The sequence below is a fragment of the Pecten maximus genome, chromosome 11, assembly GCF_902652985.1.
Source record: "Pecten maximus chromosome 11, xPecMax1.1, whole genome shotgun sequence".
In the NCBI taxonomy this organism is placed as follows: Eukaryota; Metazoa; Mollusca; class Bivalvia; order Pectinida; family Pectinidae; genus Pecten; species Pecten maximus.
In genome coordinates, this window is record NC_047025.1 from 7,826,351 (window position 1) to 7,853,951 (window position 27,601).

Genomic DNA, 27,601 nt, shown 5'->3' on the forward strand with positions numbered 1-27,601 from the left:
CTTAAAACACTTTCAAGTAACCATTGTGACCAAGAGACCTGATATTGGGCGTATAGCATGCTTGATCTTGACCTTGACCTAATTACAAGGTCACAGGGGTCAAATGTGTTAAAACACTTTCATGTAACCATTATGACCGGTTATTGGGCATATAGCATACTGGATCTTGACCTTGACCTACATTCAAGGTCCAAGGGGTTAAATGTTTTACAATGTTTAAACTAATCACTAACCTAGAGGGTCAGGGTGATATTTGGCTAGTACTATCCTCGAGTAAAGCAGAACCAGATTGGTACCACATTTGCTCTAAATTTAACAACCTTGACATACTTTCAAGGTCAAAGGTGTCAAATGTGTTAAATATATTTTTCTGAAAAAGCATCTCATTGGCAATATCATAATTAAGGATTTCTCTCTGAGGGAAACTGTAATCATTGAGGACAATATTAATCTAAATCTATGTATATATATATATATATATTTTAAAGAACGATATTAATTATTGAAATTTCTCCCTACAGAAAGCTGTACTGGGTGGAGGCCACCACCTCAAGTGGCATCATGTCATGTAATCTTGATGGCACTGGCATCAAAAAAGAGCGGGATCTCTTCAACATCACCTCAGGAAATCCTAGCTTTGGACTAGTCGTTATTGGAAACAAGGCCATCGTTAGCACCTGGCATAACAACGCCATTTTCTCAACTCTGGTTGGAACCCCTGTGTCTCGCTGGAATACAGAAGTTTCCCACCTAGGCACTGGAAAACTGTATAGCCTAGCATCTCTTGACCGCTCAACACAACCTGCATGTAAGATGATATTAATTGTTTTTTGTAGGAAGGATATAGGAAGAAATAATCTGTCCACGCTCTCTTTAAAGGCTCAACATAGCGACCTCTCGTTCTCAGGACAAACATCTTACCACTAGGCTAAAGGGAAATTTCAGCTAGTCTGGACTAGTATGGTGACCTGTAGTCACATTACGTAGCTCATACGAGAAATTTCCCTTTTGCATATAGAGGATGTGAGCTGACAGAGTAAGAGATCGCTGGAGCCCCAGAATGTGCTGGATAATTTCCATTATTACTCCTACCATAGATTTGGTGCTGTGACCAGGATTGTAAGATATTATCCTTGGGGCTAAAGAACCTAGGTTGTGTATGTGTTTAAGGTGAAAACTTTGAGAAGGAGCAAGTATATATATATTAAGTACACCTTTCTATATAAGGCCATGCAGTGGCAATGTTCCTGAAGCTAGTTGTAGGCTGCCTACACTTAGAACGACAGATATATTAATCCTGTCACTTGTTAAATCCCTTGGTATGTGCAGGATGGTTTTCATTGCTCCTTCTCCTAAAATATATAGGAACAGTTTTCTAATTATTTCAATGTCTCAGAAATTGCACTTAGAGGTGTGTTAGCTCAGAGTTAGTCAGGTAGAGCTTCAGACTAATTAACTTACAGTGAAGATCTGATGTGTGTGGATTCTGATTGGCTATTAATATAGTACAAGTCATGTTTCTCCAACATTGTCTAGGTGATTGTGGCTGTGTCCTTGGACAAAACAGTTTATCTTAATTGCTGTGGATAGCATGTGATGGTCTCCTGTATGTTGAATTGTTCAGTGAGGTAATAACCATCAGCCAGGCTTATTTTGTCAATATATCCTGGTTCCTTATATGGGAAACGATAAAACAAAAGAATTTAGATTAATTAAGAGTTAACCCACATGAGGAATCCTGGCTTATTACCAAGACTAACACTCTGTCAAATAACCTTAAACGAAATTCTCTGAAGCCAGAGGCAGTACAAAGTGGCTGGTGTTTTACCAGGGTGACATTTATTTCAGTTTAATCGTAAATGCTGACATTTATTTCAGTTTAATCGTAAATGCACAATGATTTTGTATTGAGATCAATTAGAAATCTGTCCATTCTTCCATCATATATCTAGAAATCTTGTCATCGTTGTTATGAGAAAGCAATGTATCGTTTGCAGCACTCGGACAACAAATCAAGGTTATGGTGTTTTGTTCTCTCTTTCCTGATTGGTTATCAGGCTTAGTGTTAAAGGCAGGTTCTCAGGACATCTGTACCTGGTGTGATGTACAAGTGGGCGTACCTTAATCTCCTGCAAGAAAAAAATTCAATTTCAAGGTGTGAATAAAATTCATGTTAACCAGTTTTCAAATCATACTTCAGATATAATACAAATTAGACAGGTCAAAGGTCACGTAGGCTCTGATTGGATTTGTTTTTTGTTGTTGATTTTTTTGGTAGGATGCCAAATTGCTTTTGAAAATTCATTTGGCTGGATTTGATTTCCCAATAGAGAAAGGATATTTGTATTATTCCTTTCATCAGGTTTCTTGTGTACATCAAGATTGGATTGACCTTTCCCTGTCCTTAAATATCAATGTCAAATTTCAGAAAAAAACTTTTATTATATATATAGATATCCCTAGCATATTGAACAGTAGCAATAGAAAATTTCAAGATTGTTGTAACACCTTAGCACCTAAAATCAAGTGTCAGGATGAATAAGAAAGGGACAGTAATATTGCTCTATATCAAAGATGCCTTATATTTTAGTGGAAGAGATTTATTTCAACATTTTCAGACAGAAGGGTTAGTTGTTAGGGGAGATAATCCTAATGTTTTCAGACAGAAGGGTTGGTTGTAAGGGGAGATAATCCTAATGTTTTCAGACAGAAGGGTTAGTTGTAAGGGGAGACAATCCTAATGTTTTCAGACAGAAGGGTTGGTTGTAAGGGGAGATAATCCTAATGTTTTCAGACAGAAGGGTTAGTTGTAAGGGGAGACAATCCTAATGTTTTCAGACAGAAGGGTTAGTTTTAAGGGGAGACAATCCTAATGTTTTCAGACAGAAGGGTTAGTTGTAAGGGGAGACAATCCTAATGTTTTCAGACAGAAGGGTTGGTTGTAAGGGGAGATAATCCTAATGTTTTCAGACAGAAGGGTTAGTTGTAAGGGGAGACAATCCTAATGTTTTCAGACAGAAGGGTTGGTTGTAAGGGGAGACAATCCTAATGTTTTCAGACAGAAAAGTCATTAGTAAAGGGGAGCCAATCCTAATGTTTTTGGACAGAAGGGTTAGTTGTAAGGGGAGACAATCCTAATATTTTCAGACAGAAGGGTTAGTTGTAAGGGAAGACAATCCTAATGTTTTCAGAAAGAAGGGTTGGTTGTAAGGGAAGACAATCCTAATGTTTTCAGACAGAAACGTTAGTTGTAAGGGGAGACAATCCTAATATTTTCAGACAGACAGGTTTGTTGTAAGGGGAGACAATCCTAATATTTTCAGACAGAAACGTTAGTTGTAAGGGGAGACAATCCTACTATTTTCAGACAGACAGGTTAGTTGTTAGGGGAAAGTATTTTTGAGAGTTTGACACCTAGATTATCTGTGAAATTACAAGAGAATCAAACAAATGATGTATATATTGAATCTGTAAAGAGATGGAGGCTGTCACTGTGTCATTTTATATGCAATGCTATATTTTGTTTTTTTCTAGATAATCATCCCTGTGGTCACAGAGACCGGGGTGGGTGTTCCCACCTTTGCCTACCCTCAGGGTGGGGCACTGCATACGACTGTAGCTGTCCATCCTTTTCTGGGCTTGCACTTGACTCTGACAAAGCTACATGCTCCGGTAAGTTTTTATGCCCTGCCATAGAATGAGGTGTCATAATGTTGCACATGTCCATCCCTATCTCTCACATCCCAGCGCATCCTGTCCCATCCTGTCCCATCCCGGCGCATCCTGTCCCATCCCGGCGCATCCTGTCCCATCCTGTCCCATCCCGGTGCATCCTGTCCCATCCTGTCCCATTCCGGTGCATCCTGTCCCATCCCGGCGCTTCCTGTCCCATCCTGTCCCATCCCGGCACATCCTGTCCCATCCTGTCCCATCCCGGCACATCATGTCCCATCCTGTCCCATCCCGGCGCATCCTGTCCCATTCTGTCCCATCCCGGCGCATCCTGTCCCATCCTGTCCCATCCCGGCGCATCCCGTCCCATCCTGTCCCATCCTGTCCCAACCCTTTTCAATGTGAACTCTTAGGAGCTTCATTCTTTGACAGAGTTTAGTCAAACTTTATAAAGTATGAGTACACTTCAGGCATTGTTGAGTTTCATTTTTCCAAGGTCAAGGTCACACATGCTATACATTGTATATAGAAAACCATCAACTGATTCAATTGAAACACTAAGCAACTTCATTCTATCAAGAATTTTAGTCAAACTTTATATAAAGGTCACAAGACCGCGGGGGCATTTATGTCTTACAAACATTTCAAACTGCCAATTGCTGGCATACATATATTTTGAATATAAGCTGATTGTGGCAATAACTAGCTATGTAACAAAGTGTTGTTTTTTTTATAAATTATTAAGGTTTTATTAGTACAGTAAAACTTACAGGCTGCATTTAAATTTTGTTTCACAAAAAAATTGAAATCCCCCTTTACCTGATTTATTTTAAATTCCTTTTACAATTAAACAAAACAAGTTTAATGTATGAAAATGAAACAAATGTTCTCAGTATTACTTTTGTTTTAATTACAGAACCGGATGAATTGTTACTTTATACATTCCAAGCCTTGGGGGATGTTGGATTTACAAATCCAGTCGCTTCAGACATTCCACAGACCAATATCATGGGCCAAAGCCACAGCCCAAACTCAGTGACGTATGATCCTCTTCAGCAGGTCAGTATACATGTTACTGGGAGTTTGACCATTCTAAGTACCCTCATACTAGCTTCTATCACAACCTAATAGCTGTCACCACAACCTAATATACTGTCACCACAAGTCACCACAACCTAATATACTGTCACCACAACCTAATATACTGTGATCACCACAAGTCACCACAACCTGATATACTGTCACCACAAGTCACCACACACAACCTGATATACTGTCACCACAAGTCACCACACACAACCTGATATACTGTCACCACAAGTCACAACAACCTAATATACTGTCACCACAACCTAATATACTGTCACCACGACCTAATATACTGTCACCACAAGTCACCACAACCTAATATACTGTCACCACAAGTCACCACAACCTAATATACTGTCACCACAACCTAATATACTACCACAAGTCACCACAACCTGATATACTGTCACCACAAGTCACCACAACCTAATATACTGTCACCACAACCTAATATACTGTCACCACGACCTAATATACTGTCACCACGACCTAATATACTGTCACCACAAGTCACCACAACCTAATATACTGTCACCACAACCTAATATACTGTCACCACAACCTAATATACTGTCACCACAATTCACCACAACCTAATATACTGTCACCACAAGTCACCACACACAACCTGATATACTGTCACCACAAGTCACCACACACAACCTGATATACTGTCACCACAAGTCACAACAACCTAATATACTGTCACCACAACCTAATATACTGTCACCACGACCTAATATACTGTCACCACGACCTAATATACTGTCACCACAAGTCACCACAACCTAATATACTGTCACCACAAGTCACCACAACCTAATATACTGTCACCACAACCTAATATACTACCACAAGTCACCACAACCTGATATACTGTCACCACAAGTCACCACAACCTAATATACTGTCACCACAACCTAATATACTGTCACCACGACCTAATATACTGTCACCACGACCTAATATACTGTCACCACAAGTCACCACAACCTAATATACTGTCACCACAACCTAATATACTGTCACCACAAGTCACCACAACCTAATATACTGTCACCACAAGTCACCACAACATAATGTACTGTCACCACAACCTAATATACTACCACAAGTCACCACAACCTAATATACTGTCACCACAAGTCACCACAACCTAATATACTGTCACCACAACCTAATATACTACCACAAGTCACCACAACCTGATATACTGTCACCACAAGTCACCACAACCTAATATACTGTCACCACAAATCACCACAACATAATGTACTGTCACCACAACCTAATATACTACCACAAGTCCCCACAAACTAATATACTGTCACCAGAAGTCACCACAACCTAATATTCTGTCACCACAAGTCACCACAACCTAATATTCTGTCACCACAAGTCACCACAACCTGATATACTGTCACCACAAGTCACCACAACCTGATATACTGTCACCACAAGTCACAATAACTTAATATATACTGTCCAACAAGTCACCACACACAACCTGATATACTGTCACCACAAGTCACCACAACCTGATATACTGTCACCACAAGTCACAATAACTTAATATATACTGTCACAAGTCACCACACACAACCTGATATACTGTCACCACAAATCACCACAACCTAATATACTGTCACCACAAATCACCACACACAACCTGATATACTGTCACCACAAGTCACCACAACCTGATATACTGTCACCACAAGTCACCACAACCTGATATACTGTCACCACAAGTCACCACACACAACCTGATATACTGTCACCACAAGTCACCACAACCTGATATACTGTCACCACAAGTCACCACAACCTAATATACTGTCACCACAACCTAATATACTGTCACCACAAGTCACCACAACCTAATATACTGTCACCACAAGTCACCACAACATAATGTACTGTCACCACAACCTAATATACTACCACAAGTCACCACAACCTAATATACTGTCACCACAAGTCACCACAACCTAATATACTGTCACCACAACCTAATATACTACCACAAGTCACCACAACCTGATATACTGTCACCACAAGTCACCACAACCTAATATACTGTCACCACAAGTCACCACAACATAATGTACTGTCACCACAACCTAATATACTACCACAAGTCCCCACAAACTAATATACTGTCACCAGAAGTCACCACAACCTAATATTCTGTCACCACAAGTCACCACAACCTAATATTCTGTCACCACAAGTCACCACAACCTGATATACTGTCACCACAAGTCACCACAACCTGATATACTGTCACCACAAGTCACAATAACTTAATATATACTGTCCAACAAGTCACCACACACAACCTGATATACTGTCACCACAAGTCACCACAACCTGATATACTGTCACCACAAGTCACAATAACTTAATATATACTGTCACAAGTCACCACACACAACCTGATATACTGTCACCACAAATCACCACAACCTAATATACTGTCACCACAAATCACCACACACAACCTGATATACTGTCACCACAAGTCACCACAACCTGATATACTGTCACCACAAGTCACCACAACCTGATATACTGTCACCACAAGTCACCACACACAACCTGATATACTGTCACCACAAATCACCACAACCTGATATACTGTCACCACAAGTCACCACAACCTGATATACTGTCACCACAAGTCACCACAACCTGATATACTGTCACCACAAGTCACCACACACAACCTGATATACTGTCACCACAAGTCACCACAACCTTATATACTGTCACCACAAGTCACAATAACTTAATATATACTGTCCAACAAGTCACCACACACAACATAATATCCTGTCACCACAAGTCACCACAACATAATATACTGTCACCACAAGTCATCACAACAACCTAATATACTGTCACCACAAGTCACCACAACATAATATACTGTCACCACAAGTCACCACAACCTAATATACTGTCACCACAAGTCACCACAACATAATATACTGTCACCACAAGTCACCACAACCTTATATACTGTCACCACAAGTCACCACAACCTGATATACTGTCACCACAAGTCACCACAACAACCTAATATACTGTCACCACAAGTCACCACAACATAATATACTGTCACCACAAGTCACCACAACCTAATAACCTGTCACCACAAGTCACCACAACCTGATATACTGTCACCACAAGTCACCACACACAACCTAGTATAACTGGTCACCACAAATCACCACAACCTAATATACTGTCACCACAAGTCACCACAACCTAATATACTGTCACCACAAGTCACCACAACCTGATATACTGTCACCACAAGCCACCACAACCTGATATACTGTCACCACAAATCACAATAACTTAATATATATTGTCACAACAAGTCACCACACACAACCTGATATACTGTCACCACAAATCACCACAACCTAATATACTGTCACCCACAACCTAATATACTGTCACCACAGGTCACCACAACCTGATATACTGTCACCACAAGTCACCACACCTGATATACTGGTCACCACAAGTCACCACCACACAAACCTGGATATACTGTCCAACACAATCACCACACCTAATATACTGTCACCACAACATAATATACTGTCACTACAAGTCACCACAACCTAATATCCTGTCACCACAAGTCACCACAACATAATGTACTGTCACCACAAGTCACCACAACATAATATACTGTCACCACAAGTCACCACAACATAATATACTGTCACCACAAGTCACCACAACATAATATACTGTCACCACAAGTCACCACAACATAATATACTGTCACCACAAGTCACCACAACCTAATATACTATCACCACAAGTCACCACAACCTAATATACTGTCACCACAAGTCACCACAACCTAATATACTGTCACCACAAGTCACCACACACAACCTGATATACTGTCACCACAAATCACCACAACCTAATATACTGTCACCACAAGTCACCACAACCTAATATACTGTCACCACAAGTCACCACAACCTAATATACTGTCACCACAAGTCACCACAACCTAATATACTGTCACCACAAGTCACCACACACAACCTGATATACTGTCACCACAAGTCACCACAACACAATGTACTTTCCAATACACCACATCTGAGTTTTAATAATTAAAATGACTGATGTATAGAATTTAAACACTGTACCAGATAGATTAAGGGTATATAGTACTTTAGGTATTCTAAATGTGTTTATGTAGGCATGGCAACTGTAGAAATTGCCCTTTTCAGCTAATCTAGACTTACATGATGCTGGTAGTTTCCGTGGTAACCCTCATCCTTTATGTAAAATTGTGTCCCATGTCAATAATGCTACTATGATAGTGGAACAAACGATATCAATAAAATTGTTTGAACATTCGAAGGAGTGTTTTCATGCTGACATGAAATCTGCATCATGAGGAATATCACTTTCTATAACATAAAGATATATATATATATCACTTTTCAATAATTGCTTCAAATCCAGCTTAGAAAATGGACTTTATTGCCTTTTGGCAATTAAACAGTATAGTTATGTAAGTGAATATATGGGAACTTGAACTTGTAACCTCTATAGTGATAATCTAGAGCTGTCAGAGCAATTTTAGGGACAACACTCTTAGGCTATTGTGGCAGATTTTAATTGTAAATAGTGTACATTCGCGCGAGGGGAATTTCCCTTTAGCTTAGTCGGTAGAGCGGCGGACCAGTAAGCTGAAGGTCGCTGGTTCGATCCCCATTGGAGGAACACTACTCTCTTTCATGTTACACTATGAAAAGTACATCTACGTTACTTCAAATATAAAAGAGCAAAAAGAAAACACTCCTTGTAAGAACGCCTTAACTTACTCAGGAAAATCTTGAACCATAGGGAAGCACAGTTTTAAAGAAACATTTTATTTAGGACCTTTATTTAAATTAAGTAATAATTTTCTTTGAAATACATTATCTTTAAGTCACGATATCTCAAAGGTAAGGCATATTGAAGTTAATGCGTTTTTCCCGCAGATGGTGTACTGGAGTAATCGGGAAGGACCCAGCGCCATCTACAGGTCTAACTTACAAGGAAAGAACAAGGAAGAGTTCCTCAAGGAGAAGGACGGTCTAGGTTATGTTGATGGTAAGATGCATCTTCCTACCCAAAGAGTTCCAAGCACTAACTGACTGTCCTCTGGGACAAAATGAATGTCGTTTTAGATTTGAATTTATGTCGCAGCTTTGAATCAGGAAAGGTTAATTGCACCCTGTCTTCTGAAGCTGAGCAAGAACTGTTAAGTGCTTGCCACAGCACTATGTACTAATTAAATAGAGCTTTGCCTTATCCAATAAACTTTACCTAACTCGGTATACATGCAATTGCTCGCCCTGACCTCTGACCTCTGTTGTTCAAAGCCTATTCATCTGCAACCAAGATGGTGATGCCCTAAGGGTATACAGATACATTTATAATTATAGGCTTTGAAAGTTTAAACTTATCCTGAAAACAGATCAAACAGATTAACCAGATCTGCATCAAATGTATAGCCTTGAAATGATATATAGTATTTACTTTACAATAAGCTCCCATGCATAACATGTAAATTGTGCGTGTATATGCTAAATAATAGTATCAAAATTGAACAATTCAATTTCGCAGTGTTCACCTCGGCTGAAATTCCTTATAACAAGCTTTTCCATCATCAAGGTCTAATTTTAAAACATTTAATTGATCAGGAGATGTACATCTCAGACAAAAGAGTATAAATACTTTTCTGCTGAAATGGTTGAAATCTGTTGATGTTAAATCCTGGAACATATTTTCGAGACAACATATTTTCGAGACAACTCACAGTTGTTGACATGGATCTTCTAAAAAGCGTATGTTACCTTCAATCTGATTGGTTGGAATTCCCATAGGAGAATGTGATGGGGCCAATCAAAGAGCCTCTAATTGAAACGAGGATTTTTCACTGAGTTGACCCCTGGATCATAACAAAGTGTATAGTCTAGTGCAATCAACTGCGGTTTATATCCAATGAAGGGTAGAATCATGAAAATTTGAACCATTGAAAGAAATGACCTTAAGAATAGAAAAGTCCATAGTAGATCAGATATTAAAACGTCAGATTGGACCCTGATTTGTGATTAGACATCCAGACCAGACTAGGGCCTTGTGATTAATAATCATCAATTGTAGATGGTACATTTGTCATACTTGACCTAGACGTGATACATATAAATCGTCAATTGTAGAAAACAGAGGTGTCGAAACAAGGCCTGGTATATCATGTTGATCAGGATTAGATGTCCGTGTACACCTTTACTTTCCTCGTACATTTACGTAAGGGGACCATCGATTGGATTAAAACTATAGGTAATAAGAATTGATATGTCCCTTGGTAGGGTGGCTACTAAAGCAATTTAATATGTCTGCACTCTAGAATTCCACATGTTGAGGAGCGCAATGCTATAATTGAACTTTAATGACTATAGATATTTCACACTCTTTGCTCTGAAAGAAAAAAAAAAGACTAGAAATCAGAATGAATTAACACTTTGAAACAAAGTGCTACCAATCTAACAGTCAGCATTCTTCTACTAGCTCTATCTTCTGTGAGAAATCGTTGTTTGGTTTCAGCTCACAGTCCAATGAGTGAGTTGATGCTATTGAGGTGTCACATATTCTGCTTGTGTCCATTTGTCTCTCTGTGTGCCATCGTTTTTTTTGCTGTGAAAGGACATCTGAATAACCGAAAAACCTCAAGGTCATAGAATTGTGCCATTTAGCCTTCTATGCAATGGCTATCAAGCTGACTTAAAAAATTTCCAAAATTCAAGCCAATTTCAAGGTTATGTTACTCAAGGATTTGAAAGTGTTTAGATATTTATATAAATCTATTACATAGTGTTTGTAATATCATTTATATAGCTAGGTTTTTCTGAACTGTGGAATGTATGATAAAATTTGAAATCCAAAGAGTATATATCTTTTCCATAGATAGGTTTTTAGGTCATCTGACCCAAAGGATGTTAAGGAAAGAGAGTCAACAAAGTGTTGTTATTTTTCGGCCTCATAAAAACTTTGACATGGCTGCCACTGCAGCCATTTTGTAACATGATTGCGCAATCATGGTTTTCCTGAACAACACCTATTTCAAGCTTCTTCTCAAATTCCACTTGTGGGATTCAGCTCTTACATGTACTTACCAGAAATGATCCCGAGATGGTCCTGACCAAGTGTTATTTATTGGGTCAGTCTGAAATCCAAAATGGCCACCATGGCAGCCATCTTGAAAAACACATTTTAAACTCCTTCTCCAGTTCCACTGGTGCCATTGAGCTGGAAATTGGTGAGGATGTTAAGGAAGGAGATCGCCAACAAAGTGTTGTTATTTTTCGGCCTCGTAAAAGCTTTGACATGGCAGCCATGGTGGCCATTTTGTAACATGATTGCACTATCTTGGTTTTCCTGAAAAACACCTATTTTAAACTTCTTCTCAAATTCCACCGATGGGATTCAGCTCTAACTTACCAGAAATGATCCTGAGAAGGTCCTCACCAAGTGTTGTTATTTTTTGGATTGATCCAAATTCCAAGATTGCCACCATGGCCAACAGTGCCACTATACTCGCTACAGAGAATGCGTTACTTCAATAGTATAAGGGTGTTTAATTTAGAGTCAGGTGACTGTTAAGGGCCTTGGGCTGCTTGTTCTGAATTGTGGGTTGTATGTTGAAGTTCAGAATCTATAGAGTAATATCATTTCCATAACTAGGTTTTTCTGAATTGTGGGTTGTATGATGAAGTTTGGAATCCCAAAATATTATATAGACTTTTTATAGTCCTTTGAAGGTCCCATTGTTAGGACAAGTTAAAATCTTCCAACAAAGAGTATACCCTGGCTAGCACTCTCAGTAAAAGGGACTGCATGATTTATATAGCAAACAACGGTGTCCGCTATTACCTCTGTGTGTGTGCATCAAACTGGCAACATTAAAGCTTGTGTACAAAATATCTTGTGGACCCCTCAAAAGTAATAATTAAGCACAATTTGTTCCTTATTAACAATCTGTAGTATTAATTTGTAACATCAAGATTTGGCTGGATTTTAGTGATCCTATCAACAAAGTTTTAATTTGAAAAATTATAGCAAGTAATTATATATGCATGTGAATTTAAGGATCCTAAATTGAGTGTTCATTTCATGAGATTTTAGGAAACAAAGATTTTTATTTTTTGCAAAACTTGGTGTCCCCATGATTTCATAAAATCCCATAAAAACTAATGAAAACAGATGCGTTTTATCACCTAACACAGAAAACTTAATTACCGGTATTTTGACAATTTTTTTTTAATTGCATGGGATGATTTGACCTTGTAGGTCTGGCTTTGGATTGGATTGGTCAGTTTCTGTACTTCACCAACAGCGGTCAGTCTCAGACATTTGCAGGCAGTATTTTCCCATGGCACCGTGTTGAAATGGTCAGCTTGGATGGACGGGTCAGACGAACAGTTGTCACCGATGTTCAACAACCAAGGAAGATTGCAATTGACCATCACAAAGGGTAAATATATCAAGATGTTTGACGATCACAAAGAATAAGTTTTAAATTTCTCTTAAAGTTTGACTGAAATTAACCATTTCCAGTGCTGAGTGATTTGATTCACTGATTTAAAGGCATACAGAAGAGGTTTTTTTTCTATGATCTCAAATTGCCGGAGTTTTATGAAATGTTTGAACTGAAAATAATGTATTTTCCAAAACAATTGTTATCAAACAGAACATTGTTAACTGTGAACATTTCTTTTCCGTGGATTTAATTTTGAGATTTTCTTTCAGTACACAAAATTTAAGAAACTCTCAAAAATAAAAATCTAAAATTACTTAGCTAGGTCAACAGAAATTCTGCATAATAGGTCTTCAAATGTGAGGTTTTATTTTGGAAACCAAGTATTCAGAGGGCTAGTATGTCTGTATGCCTCCCCAGCTATATAGAAATTGATGGCTACATGAGAACAGCAGCCATAATAAAAAAATGTTGCATTTGAACAATGAATTATTTGTATGAACAAAATATTTTTTTATAGCCTACATGTTTGTAGTGCATAATATGTACCTCCTGCATAAAAAGTACCCGCTCTCACAATAATATTTAGTTTAATTGGCCACAATAATGTTTCATTGATATACAGATATAAATATTATTTTGTTCCAAAACAATGATTCATTATATAAATGATGATGTCCTTTTATTCCCAGCCTTCGTAATTCAGAGATCTAACTCTTTACCAAATTATCTTTTGTGCTATTGTTGCCACCTGCATGTGTTTTAAATATATTTTTTTAAAGTGATCTTTTCCTAGCCAGGGATTCTCACAAATACTTAAATCAACATAAAAATTGCAATTGAAATTCTGGAGATTAATTGACCTTAACTGGAAAGAAATTTACAGCATCTGGCCCCAATAAATATCAGCTTACACAACATTGCCTGTCGTTCCCCACCAGTTGTCATGGTTACATAACCCTACTCTATTTCTGGGGACAATTACGGGAGCTCCAACGATTTAGTCATATTCATACACATTTTTCAATATTTAATTGTCCTCACAAATATTTAATCCATCGGCAGATTTGTCACAAATAAATACAATTAGTTGTCTGTTCTGTTAACAACCGTAATTACAGATTGGAGCAGTTGAGTTTGACTCATCCGGGGAAAAGCAATTTTTTACCATTCATGCTCAAAAAAGCTTTAAAAATCCTACAAAATCAAACAAAGAGAAATGAAAATTTGATTATAAAAATTATAACACAAGGTCACTAATCTGTCTATAAAAGGCCCAAAGGGATGAAAAACGAGCAAATCCTTAAGTTAATTGTTTCATATATATATATATTTACGGTTAATTAATGTAAACTGTTAATCAATGCTACATATTGAAGTGTGTTATGGACAAATAAAATTGTTGAAAATATTACATATTTCATGTCAGCCACAGTAGAGAATAGTCTATATAAGAGTTCTTTTACAGTGAATTTTATACACTTATCGGATCGGAGGGAAAACAGCAGTCATTTTAATGTTGGAGGAAGCTGGATGAGAAAATTAACCTACATGACTTAATCACATGACATCTTTTCCTGTCCAATCAGAGATTTGACTGTTCTATTCCCTGATAGGTTTATATAAATCTGTCATAATAGACATTCATATATATCCTGAGAGATATAGAGGGGGCAATTTACACCTTGATACAGCATATTCATACAGAGAGTCAATCTATTACACTTGACAATGACAGTTTGTATTCACTGAAATGCTATAAACACTGCATGGTGGGCTTATTACCAGACATGGTGTTACTATCATACATGGGCTTATTACCAGGCATGGTGTTACTAGCATACATGGGCTTATTACCAGACATTGGTTTATTACCAGACATGGTGTTACTATCATACATGGGCTTATTACCAGACATGGTGTTACTATCATACATGGGCTTATTACCAGACATGGTGTTACTATCATACATGGGCTTATTACCAGACATGGTGTTACTAGCATACATGGGCTTATTACCAGACATTGGTTTATTACCAGACATGGTGTTACTATCATACATGGGCTTATTACCAGACATGGTGTTACTATCATACATGGGCTTATTACCAGACATGGTGTTACTATCATACATGGGCTTATTACCAGACATGGTGTTACTATCATACATGGGCTTATTACCACACATGGGTTTGTTACCAGACATAAGCTTATTACCAGATATGGTGTTACTATCATACATGGGCTTATTACCAGACATGGGTTTATTACCAGACATGGGCTTATTACCAGGCATGGCGTTACTATCATACATGGGCTTATTACCAGACATGGTGTTACTATCATACATAGGCTTATTACCAGACATGGTGTTGTTATCATACATAGGCTTATTACCAGACATGGTGTTACTATCATACATGGGCTTATTACCAGACATGGTGTTACTATCAGACATGGGCTTATTACCAGACATGGTGTTACTATCATACATGGGCTTATTACCAGACATGGTGTTACTATCATACATGAGCTTATTACCAGGCATGGTGTTACTTTTAATCATACATGGGCTTATTACCAGACATGGTGTTACTATCATACATGGGCTTATTACCAGATATGGTGTTACTATCATACATGGGCTTATTACCAGACATGGTGTTACTATCGTACATAGGCTTATTACCAGACATGGTGTTTAAAATAATTATCATACATGGGCTTATTACCAGACACGGTGCTACTATCATACATGGGCTTATTACCAGATATTGTGTTACTATCATACATGGGCTTATTACCAGACATGGTGTTACTATCATACATGGGCTTATTACCAGACATGGTGTTACTTTCATACATGGGTTTATAACCAGACAATGTGTTACTATCATATATAGGCTTATTACCAGACATGGTGTTACTATCATACATGGTCTTATTACATGTACCAGATATGGGCTTATTACCAGACATGGTGTTTAAAATAATTATCATACATGGGCTTATTACCAGATATGGGGTTATTACCAGACATGGGCTTATTATCATACATGGGCTTATTATCAGATATATATATGGGCTTATTATAAGACAGATATACTGAAGCAGTAGATTAGATAGACTGATGAAATAAAAACTGCATTGAGTTTGTACAATTTTTAGCTCTCCTCTTGAAGAGAGAGGGAGCTTATGTCGTCTCCCTGGTGTAGGTGTCATCATCAGCATTGGTTTCTAAATGTTAAGTTTTTGTTGCAATTAGTCACTGTTGACGTGTTAACATAAAGCATCCATGATGATTGTACTATGCATGGTAACTGATTCTTGGTTTGAGGGTTACTGTGGGAGTTTCATAACAATGATGATTTCAATACTTACTTCAATGCAATGCCAAATTTAGACTATGTATTTTAAAATACCTTAAGATATTGCAACTTTTTTTTGTTAAAATATCGGTATACATGTGTTGCAATATAGATTCCAGTATGTGAACTCTGCTGCACCCGCTAATGCTAGTCGAGTATATTAATATTAATAAAAACGATGACGATACTCATGTTGAATACTGCAATTGTTACATCTGTGGATTAAGTCAGGGTGGTGTTCTAACACCAATTTAAACTGTGACATTAACAGCTGGGAAAGCCAAGAGGACCCACTGGTATCGGTTATGTTGTCGTTGTCCAGGGAATCCGCACACATGTCATAAATATGTGCGAGCTCAGAAACACACTTTTTTACCCTGGGTTTCAATAGGTAGCCGTGATGCTGTGGTTATTTTTGCAACAAAGAGCTGTTTTCTAATATATAACAGTAATTCTGATTGGCTCTCCTTGAACTACGTTAAATTTCAATGGTTACTGTGTTATCTGTTCATTATAGGGCCTACTAACTGAGCATCACTAGTCAGGTGTGAAACTTCTGTCCTGAACCCCGAGCTGAACAGATTTTCTAACAGACTTTCTCAGAGAATAAAAATAAAAAATTCTCCGTTTTAATTTTAAAGTGTAGAGTACGTCACCTTCTTTTCAACATTTTAAAGATAGTGACTTCAGATATTGATATATAGAGACACAAAGTTGACAAGGCATGCCCGAATGGTTCCCTTGTCGAGTTCCCAAGTCCATGATTATGACACATTGTGTTTAGGGTGAGGTCGTGCTTGGCCGCGACTCCCGCGACTCCCGCATCTGTCGCGGTGTATTGTTCCTCCAATTGTGGGTATCCCATGGGGCCTTTAATCGTCTCCAGTCCCCCTACACAACACATTGAATTAATTCCATTTCCGCAGCTATAAATACCCTGCCGTCCAAATTCAATTTAAAAACAAATTTCTTTGTAAATCTGTTGTAGACATGAGAAAGAATCGTTTTAAATGTTTTACAAAATTACTTAAGTAATCAAAACCACCTAAGTCCTTATGTACCTCAATAATGTTTTTGCATATAGAATTTTAAACATACTCTACATATCATGGATTTTTTTAGCTATTACATTGATTTCTAAAATTCATATAAAGGTTTCTGGGATACATTTCAAAAATAGTTTATAAATTATGTGCAGATTAAAGATTTTTTTTATGATTTCAATGAAATATACATAACCACGGAAAGTAATTTGTGAACTATATACATGTACTTTGAGACGGCAATATTACTGTGTTAAGACAGTTAAATTTACTTTTTATAATATTCTAAATGACCAGTGCACTTTCAGAATTCTTTGACTACTGTCAAATTTCCATTGACATCTTGACATCATTTGTCTCCATGCAGTGTCATGATGTCATGTCAGCTGTCTTGATTCTGATGTCAAGTCATCATCGACTTATTCTAAAATCATAATTAACACTATTAAATGCAAACTTTAGTATTGCATTTTACAATGACTGATTGGGATTATAATATATATATAAACAAAGGAAAGGAATTAATATAAGCTCTAAACTTGTTTTTCATCCCATAAAAATATCTGTACATGTTTTGAGTATGAAATAAAAATATTGTTGAAAATAAACAAAATAAGATATATCTAATGAACCCTTAATTAGCACATGGTTTTAATTCAACGAGTTCAGTGTTGCATTTATAATAAGTCAGTTCCTGAGACCTCTGTATTTTTTATACTCTGGTGAGAGTTTACTCTAAATCTGAATACCGTACTTCATAAATGTGTAGTTTGCACTCAAATGTACTGCAAATTTAAAAGGTACATTTTTAAATTTCATTTTTAGATGATTTTTTTATTTCAATGCAATATTGGAACTGCATGATATCTTGATCATCTGAACTTTAATAATCACAAATTATGAATATTCAAAGTAAGTTAAACAATATACTACATACAGTATGATATGACCAATATTTTTGATGATCCAGATTATCTCAGTTTCACTTTAAATTTTGAATCTCTAAACATTTTTCAAGGTTAAAACAATTTTTCTCCAATTTGTGTTAACTTTAAAAAAACACTGAAAGTACATGACAATTAATGTTATCAAATGGAAAAAATGTACATTAAGCAGAAACTAGCACCTGTAAAAAATTCATCCTCTGTAGCAAGTGTTCAAAGGGAAGTAACTCTCTGTATTTGATCCATACATATTAAACCTAGTATAGAGAATTATAAAGTTTTATTTTTGAATTACTTTTAATAAAACCAAAGTTCATGATTTCAGTCAGTATAATTAAGCTAACTTTAGGGTTAAATTTAGGTATAATCGTATCTGAAAAAAATTAAATCAGAAAACTATGTAAGTTAGCTAACCAATAAGTCAGAGATTGACAGAAGTTTGAAAACATATGAACCTTCAAAAAACAAAATAATTGGTTTTTATTGTTTAATTTGACAGGTTTCTGTATGTTGTTGATGGTGGAAATAAACCCCGCCTCCTCAGGACCAACCTTGATGGCTCCCAGCCAACAACATTAATCGATGGGAAATTCTTGACCAATCCACTGGCTGTTTCCATATTTGGTAATCTTGTTTACCTAGCTGATGGCACGGCAACCAAAGACAGTTCAGCTCTGATTTCTTACAACTCTGTTAATGGCAGTGTCACTACGCTCATGAAGACATCTTCAGTAAGTTTGTGTAACAGCTAAAGGGGAGTAAGTAAATATATATATATATAATTGGCTTTATTAGCAGTAAACTATATATGTCTTGGAATCTGAGACTGTACATGACAAAAACCTTAATTATAAGATTATAGATATCAACTTTGAACCATTAAAATTATAGAGTCATGGAAAATAGAAAATTTAGTCCACCAGCATTAGAATATCGCTATTTATTGAAAAGTGATGAAGGAATATTTCTCAAACTTTATGTGTTGGTTAAATTTTCTGTGGTTCCTCTTAAGTTGTACCCATTCCATTTTGAGTTTGATCAGTAAAACAAAATGGCCTATAGGCAGCCATCTTGGATTTTGACAGTTGAAGTTTGTCAGCACTATTTCTTGGAGAGATATTTCTCAAACTTCACACAAAGGTTCCGCTTTGTCCCTTAAAAGATGTGTCAATTCAATTTTGAGTCTAAACGGTGAAAATTTAGATAATTTAATGGTGGGCAACGAGATCACTTGTTTCATAAAGTTTGCTGAACATGATGACATTTAGAGTTGTTTACAACCATTTCATTTTCTGGTTGTGAAAAAAAACAGCAAAGGATGCACAGTTCATGTAGTAATTCTGTCTTAAGATTGATAAAATGAGGTCAAAATATGACAAAATAAATTTTGATTTAAAATGGAAAATGACTCTCGAAAATGTACAAGATTAAGACCAGGTTTTTCTAGATGGGTAACATCTTTTGCTCCATGGATGACATCAAGGCAATATGTAAATATGTCTCCATAGATATAGGCTTGTGTTATATATGACATTTTTCTATTTTATACAGAACATTTTGGACATCACCTCATCACCAACATCTGTCTACGTTTCCACGTATGATGAGGACCAAGATCAAGGTCATATGTATGTCCTTGAACTTGACACTTTGAAAAAGAGTGAAGTAAACTTTCAAGGTCATATTGCCACTGGACTGTCTTACTCCAAGAGAATTGAAGTCATTGGTAAGTTGAAGTTATAGCTACAACAGATTTTTATGTTCCTACCATAAAATGCATAATATAACAATTCATCTGTCTTGGTCCACAAATTTTAAGATGATTTACATAATTATACTATCCATGCAATAATATCGACCTGAAGCTGATATTTTGAATGAATTTCCTTGTGGAATCAAGCACACACTACAATAATTGAGTCCAATTGGAAAATTTGTTCATCTGGTTAAAAAGTTTTAATCAGAAAATCACCTTAAAATTAAATATGGTTTCTGACCTTTTTGATGTCCATGGTGACTCTATGATGCTGACCTTGTGATGTTTACCTTGACACTATGACCTTGACCTTATAGCACCACATGAGGACCCATGTGAGGAGGCTCCCTGTAGCCACAAGTGTATCCGAGTGACCACAAAGTCTCCTCCATACAATTGCATCTGTCCGGACGGAACTGGTATGATGATGACCAACGATGGATCAACTTGCCAGCGTAAGTTTACATATATTCTCCGATCCAATTCTCTTGGCAAAATGTTGAGAATCTTAATCACATCTTTCTACAATTGAGGCATTGATAGTTTTCCTAATCCAACTTCGATTCGTTCATCTCAGCTTTATGCTGCTAGCTTTTGTATAATGTTTAACGTTATCCGGATTTAACGATTCTGCATTTTGGTCTCCGCAGCTAAATCAAATGTGATTATTTTACAGAATTCACCAAGATATTTAAAAATGATTTTATTTCAATTTATTTGAAATATTATCTTTTAAATGCTTATGATTTAAACTTAAACACATCTTTAGAATATGATAATTTAATGACATTTAATTTTTCATACAAATGTATAACTGTACTTAATTATGAAAACACAATAAGCATGACCTCTTCTTTGACATAATTTATCTATATTGTCTTCCTGTGTACCTGCCAGGTCCAAGGAACTTTATGCTGGTGGCTGATTTGAACCTGATACAGATGCTGAGTCTGGACCCAGACTCGGAGCCACGCCCCCACACCGTCCACCATGGCAACTCCCAAAGTGATATTCTTTCTGTGGTGTACGATTCCATCAACAACACAGTCTACTGGATTGACAGTGCAAAGTATTTATCATTAATTAACCATAAAAGTTTTGTCTTAAAGTTTTGGGATCAGGCTTATTTGTGAATCACTTTTAGTTTAAAATTCTAAAATTGATGATAATCTGTCAAAAGTTAAGGAGGGGGCTTATTTGTGGGCTGGAGCTGATTTCTGGATAAAAACGGAAGTCATGTAATAATTGATTCATCCCTTTGTTACCAATAGCTAAGGGGCTATGTTAGCTCACAAATTATATATATAGGGTAAGAATAGTTAGTGGAAGATTACATGGGCTGTAAAAATATATGGCTCAGTGCTTCGATCACTTAACCATTTCTGCAGTACAGAAGGGAGTAGTTGGAGCAAGGAAGGACAGTTTTTATCTACTCTGTCCAATTTATTAACAAATTGGTACCTTTCATTTCATTTCTTACCTTTTCTCTAATTTACAGAATTTTCTCCATGACCCTCGGAAATGTGAAAGATCCCACTCAGCTTTTGGACAGTGGTCACTTTTCTCTTGGAGGTTTGGCCCTAGACGAGAAAAAACAGCGTCTATACTGGTCATCCTATGACCAGTCACTCAACGGCCGTATCATGCGCATGAAGTTGAAACATGGGCCAATATCTACCAAGGCTATCGTGACAGTTAACAGGGCTGTACCTAGGACAGTATTACTGTACCCCAGGCGCAGGTAATTAAGTTTGAAGGACTCGAGACTAATTAATTCAAGTTACATTTATTTTTTTATGTTAGATGTTGTGAAAGTTTTCCAAAGCAATCTTAATTAAAATTAGAAAATCCACTTACTGTTACACTAGCATAATTGATTAATTTCTGTAAAAAGTCATCAGCCTTAGACATCATATGCACCATGTCTCCTTTTTACCTGATCATTCATGAAACCTTTAAGATTGGTATTAAGGCATTAAAATAATGCTAATTTTAATAGCCATCTCCGTGGAGTTAAACCATTATAAATATCTTCATTACTATATGACCATGCATATGTTTCACAAACTTTTTTGTACAGCTTTATCAACTTAAAAGATAGTTTCCTTGATAATAATTAGGAAATGTTCTGCTCAAAAGATCTTACTTTTGTATTTTAATTACCTTACTTCTGTATTTGTCATGAGAGACTGCAATATTCCGTGACAAGTAATCTACATGTGTATATAAACTCAAGGGAGACAACTCATTTATGTCAATGGAGCTTTAAAATATATGTTCTGTGCGTTAAGGTGGATATTCTGGACCGAGTATCCAGAGAGACACATGTCCGGAGATCAGGACACCCACGAGGGCTCTATCCATCGGGCCCATACCAGCGGTACCCACCACCACGTCCTAATTAAACAGGGCCTCATGTGGCCCAGTTCTCTCGCCATTTACGACAACAGGCTGTACGCGGCAGCCATGGGAGGAAGGGTCCTCAGCATGGACCTTGATGGTAAGTATGCTTATACCCAAAGTACAAATGAATCAAAATGCATGTTTGTGTATAAATATGGTGGAATTTAAGACGAAGGTGAGAAAAAGTTTGAAATAAAATTCAGTATAAATGAATTAAGCTGTGATTTTTACAGCTGTGTAAATATGTAGATTTATTGCATATGCTACATCTGTTATTTGGTGAGCTAGAATTAGCAAGAGATTAGGGTTTTTTTCTTATATATTTTTTTCTTATTTCTTAATTTCTATTTATTCTTTTTTTTTTTTTTAAATATATTTTTGAAAACATAATTGCTATATGGCTTTATGTTTTCAGGTTCCAACATAGAAGAACTGTATGTATTTGAGCCGTTTACAGTAGGAGTATACGAAATGTCCTTTTTATCCAACTACCTTCTGATGACCAACCTAAAGCGACGGTCAGTCGATCTACTGGACATTGAGACCGGCTGGAATACAACAATATCATCCCAGTTTAGTCGTCCAACCTCACTCTCCTATTATCATCCCACCGATCTCACAGGTATACAAAGTTCAGATTTGATGATGCAATTAATTTGATTATTATGAAATCATATTTTTGACACTTTCTGATTGGCTAAAATAGTGTCACATGATTCCTGATGAAAAGTTATGTTGACCGGCCTGTGCAAATATGCTGGTAAAAACTTCTGGTTGACTGGGTGTTTCTAAAAATAGATGGATCATGAATTAACTTCATCCTCGGTTAATTTTTTTTTCTGGTTGATAAAACCATGTATCAACCTTATCAAAAGGCTATAATTGTATTGTGTACCAAAATAATATAGTGACAGTATATCATAATCTATATTTACCCCACGGTGGTACGTGTGACCTTAAATTCTACAATTTCTGTTACAATTTGGTGGTCATTGAATGGCTGAAATTTAATCTCGACCAACTGAGTATACAAGTATAAAACATGAGTGAGAGTGTCATGAACATGGCAAAAACCCATCCCGTATTGGTTGTTGCTATGGTTACATAATTGTTATGGTTACAGAGAGTGGAGAATGTCGGACGGAAAAGAACCACTGTAGTAACAACTGTGTGTCCATCCCACGGTCACTTTACTGTACATGTCCAGAACATCACACTCTCGCACCCGACGCTCTCACCTGTGTAGAAGGTAACAGATGTTATTGTGTAATTACTATACATTGAATGCAATTTTCTTTGTGAGCATTTTTAACAACTTATTAATGAGCCATATCAATTTTGTTAATTAACAACTGCATGTAAATATCAATATGAAAACAATTCTGAAGTCAAATTAAAATTCTTGTGATCATGATGATTTCAGGAATGAAATGGATTAGTATGGCTCTGTGAGTTATAGATAAGATCAGTTTTGAAAACAGTAGTTGTAAAATTTTAATTTTGTAAATATTGAGGGAAAAAAATCTCTATGATTATATATATGTACCAAAAGTTATATCTTAAAATGTTATGCATGCATATTTTAATTTGTTGTTTGGAGAGGGTTTAAAAAGATTGATTAAGTTTTATAGATCAATGACCGCTGACGTTAGATGATATGATGTATTTAAATGGTTGCAGTGGCTGAACCCTGGGAGGCTGTGGAGGAGGTGAATTGTCGTGGTCGTTGTGGGGATAACTCTCAGTGTGCTCGACTCATACCAACCATAACCTTTCACTGTCTGTGTAGACCAGGACACCAACCAGACTTCAGACAGTGTTCAGGTGTGTAGAAAGATATACTGGTCTGGATGGTCGATGGTAGCCCGAGTTTCCTCTGGCTCTGACACCATGTCTGGTGAAGGGGCCAGAGCACACTACTATATGAAGACGTGGAATTATCCGACACCTTTTGGTGTCGCTAAGATTTTATTGCAAATACAATAAAATCGGGTGTGACATATAACACATACCTTACATATATTGATAAATGAGATATTTATTAACCCTAGAGGAAACTGGGGCTAGGTCGATGTCACAGTGGTAACACACTTGCCTTTCACCTAGGCATCCGGGGTTTGATTCCCAGATTGGACATAAAAAGGACGGGGTCACCTGCCCAACCACAGAGGCTTTCTCTGGGTACTCTGGTTTCCTCTCAACATAATTAAGACCCCTCATACTTACGCTTCCATCTGGGTCACCAAGAGTGATAAATAAATGTTTGTATAACAATTGTAATATAAATAAAGTTTACATTTTTGAAAGGTATACATGAACTTTTACTTCATTTCAGTAGCAACATATCCCTTGCATCTTTTGTCTAATTAGACTTCTGATTTGGTGACTGTATGGTATGACCCTTGACCTATATGACCTTTCTGGTTCTGTGATTTATAATTGCCTCTTCACGAATCTGTGACCTTGTAGATGACCTACTAAAAAAAGGACAAGGGGGGCCATAGACCATGACCAAGTGTTAAACAAAGCATAGCCAATTTGACTACAGTACATAATACCATCTCATAAAATGTTTCTATTTGATTCTCGTTACACTATTTTTCCATCTTGGTGTCAAAATAAGGATCATGATAGAGATGAAACAATCCTTAAAAGTCAGATGAGTCTATTACCATCTCTGACATATGTCAGTGCTAGTATGCGTCACATTGGTCATTAGTCTGATGAAGGTGACAGTGTAGTCATCGAAACGTCACACTCTTAAATATCATATTAGTTGTGTTATATAACTTCTATGATATTTACATTAGCAAGCCTGAAGAAAATGTTCCAGAATAATTTTGTCGTGAGCATTTGATATAGGTGGTAATATAAGTATTATGTATTGTAGCCTGTCCCAAAAATTACTACAAGTCCTGGATGGCTAATACTACATGTAGCACCTGTGAGCTGCGCACCACCACACATGGACAGACTGGATCCACTTCCTGTTCCTGTAGGAACCGCCAGCCACCACCGCAAAATGAACCCTGTGATGGTGAGTTAGTCGTATCTTAATTATTATCTACGTGAGCCTGTTGGTTATTCATGCATTTGTGACCCTGCATTCAATTTTTTTTGTAATATAGTTAGATTTGTCTCTTGGCTCAGTGGCCTTTTGCATTTTCTTCTCAAATATGTTAAACTAACCTAATTATGTGACCTTGTGGTACAACCCTTGATCTCTATGACCTTTCTGGTTCTGTGACCTTTGATGAATTTGCCTCTCCCTGATCCTATGATCTTGTTGTTGAACAATATCTTGACCTTGTGATATCCCCCATTGTTGTTGCCATATTTAGTAATAGTAATCAAATTAAAGTTGCTTGATCTATAATAAGCGATCAAAGCAGACAATAAAAACTGTCGTCTGCTCGTGTTTACAGACAGCTTGGAGGAGGCTGTGGTTACGGTGAAAGTGCCACCTCCGCCACCTGTCACCTCTCAACCAAAGCCCACGTACAAGGTGTGGCCCAAGGGAAATCTGGGCAAAGACGACTCAGGCGAGGAACAAATGCTTGGGGATCCACGCTTCACTAATAAATGGACTCCGTTCAACAAGAAGGGCGCCCTCAACAGAGGTAAGAATTTTTCGCTTGCTATATTGTATATGTAGCTTTTATACCAAGTATCTGTAAAGCCTACCTGACCACCTGAAATCCTGTATGTTTATTTATTTACTTTTGTTTTTTTCTTGAAAACCGATTTATTTAACAGATATATCATCTGAGGAAAACATTAAAAGTATCGATATTGTAAAAAAAAATTGTTTAGCATTGAAATCATTAAAAAAGATAGGAATGTTTAGTATTATAACCACAGAGATGGTAAAGGAATTCAGATTACATGTAATACATGTTTCTGACACTTTAATGTAATATTAAAGCTGCTTGGTACTACAGAAATGAGTTATTTCCCTAATTTTTCTTTTTGCAGAAACAAAGTTGTTTGGAAAATTAGTATTTAAAAATGACAACTGCATCTCAAGAACTTTATTTCTGTTACAAAAAAATTATAATACATGTACATACATGAAACAGCTTTTGCTCTACAGTACTTGTATGTTAAATGAACAATATGAAAATGAAAGGTGAAGACTATGAACAGGGAGGTAACTCTAAGTTAGGAGATTTTTCTTTTTATTGCGTTACCTATATAAAATAGAGATGTGAAATAAAATTATACCAAAGTTGATTAGGTGGGACCTATTTCCTTAGTTCAATGTGAATCAATTTAAGATATATTAGATATATGAATGTGATTTCTCTTTCTATTTGTAGTGATTAGGAAAAGACACAATTAGTAACCTACTGTTTCAATGGAACAATCTTAGCTAAAATGATAGCCATTTATTACAGAACATTCATAATCTTAAGTTTTTTCTTTGTCCAAAGGTTCACCCTACTTTGAGAACTGCCCCTCCAGGGAAACGCTGACTATCCAGGTTCCACCATCCAGGAGCAAGGCCTTCATACCAGTTACATGGTCAGCATATGACTCACGTGGAATACAAATTCCTTACATCACTAACTACCCAGAGGTCGACGGGAGACTGGTCCTGGAATGGACAGCTAATGGAGAGGATGGCAAGCATACGGTACTGATGGATGCTAATGATATTACAGGACAGATTACTGTGTGTAAATTCTACGTCTTAGTTCAAGGTGAGTGTTAGAAAACACATGTTTCCATTTCACAATTTGGCTGGTAATGCATTG

General features: G+C 36.8%; 1 protein-coding gene across 1 annotated transcript in view; it reads left to right on the plus strand.

Annotated features, from left to right (window-relative positions):
* LOC117337813 (low-density lipoprotein receptor-related protein 4-like) overlaps positions 1-27,601 on the plus strand; it is a 170,870-nt gene that overhangs the window by 133,574 nt on the left and 9,695 nt on the right. Inside the window, exons 6-22 of the mRNA XM_033898935.1 lie at positions 522-808; positions 3,535-3,672; positions 4,589-4,731; positions 9,792-9,903; positions 13,144-13,327; positions 19,185-19,416; positions 20,237-20,411; positions 20,759-20,896; positions 21,339-21,510; positions 21,940-22,182; positions 22,733-22,941; positions 23,260-23,466; positions 23,968-24,093; positions 24,525-24,668; positions 25,735-25,881; positions 26,270-26,464; positions 27,278-27,547. Coding sequence (XP_033754826.1) covers positions 522-808; positions 3,535-3,672; positions 4,589-4,731; positions 9,792-9,903; positions 13,144-13,327; positions 19,185-19,416; positions 20,237-20,411; positions 20,759-20,896; positions 21,339-21,510; positions 21,940-22,182; positions 22,733-22,941; positions 23,260-23,466; positions 23,968-24,093; positions 24,525-24,668; positions 25,735-25,881; positions 26,270-26,464; positions 27,278-27,547 — 3,122 coding nt within the window. The remainder of the gene's footprint in view (positions 1-521; positions 809-3,534; positions 3,673-4,588; positions 4,732-9,791; positions 9,904-13,143; positions 13,328-19,184; positions 19,417-20,236; positions 20,412-20,758; positions 20,897-21,338; positions 21,511-21,939; positions 22,183-22,732; positions 22,942-23,259; positions 23,467-23,967; positions 24,094-24,524; positions 24,669-25,734; positions 25,882-26,269; positions 26,465-27,277; positions 27,548-27,601) is intronic.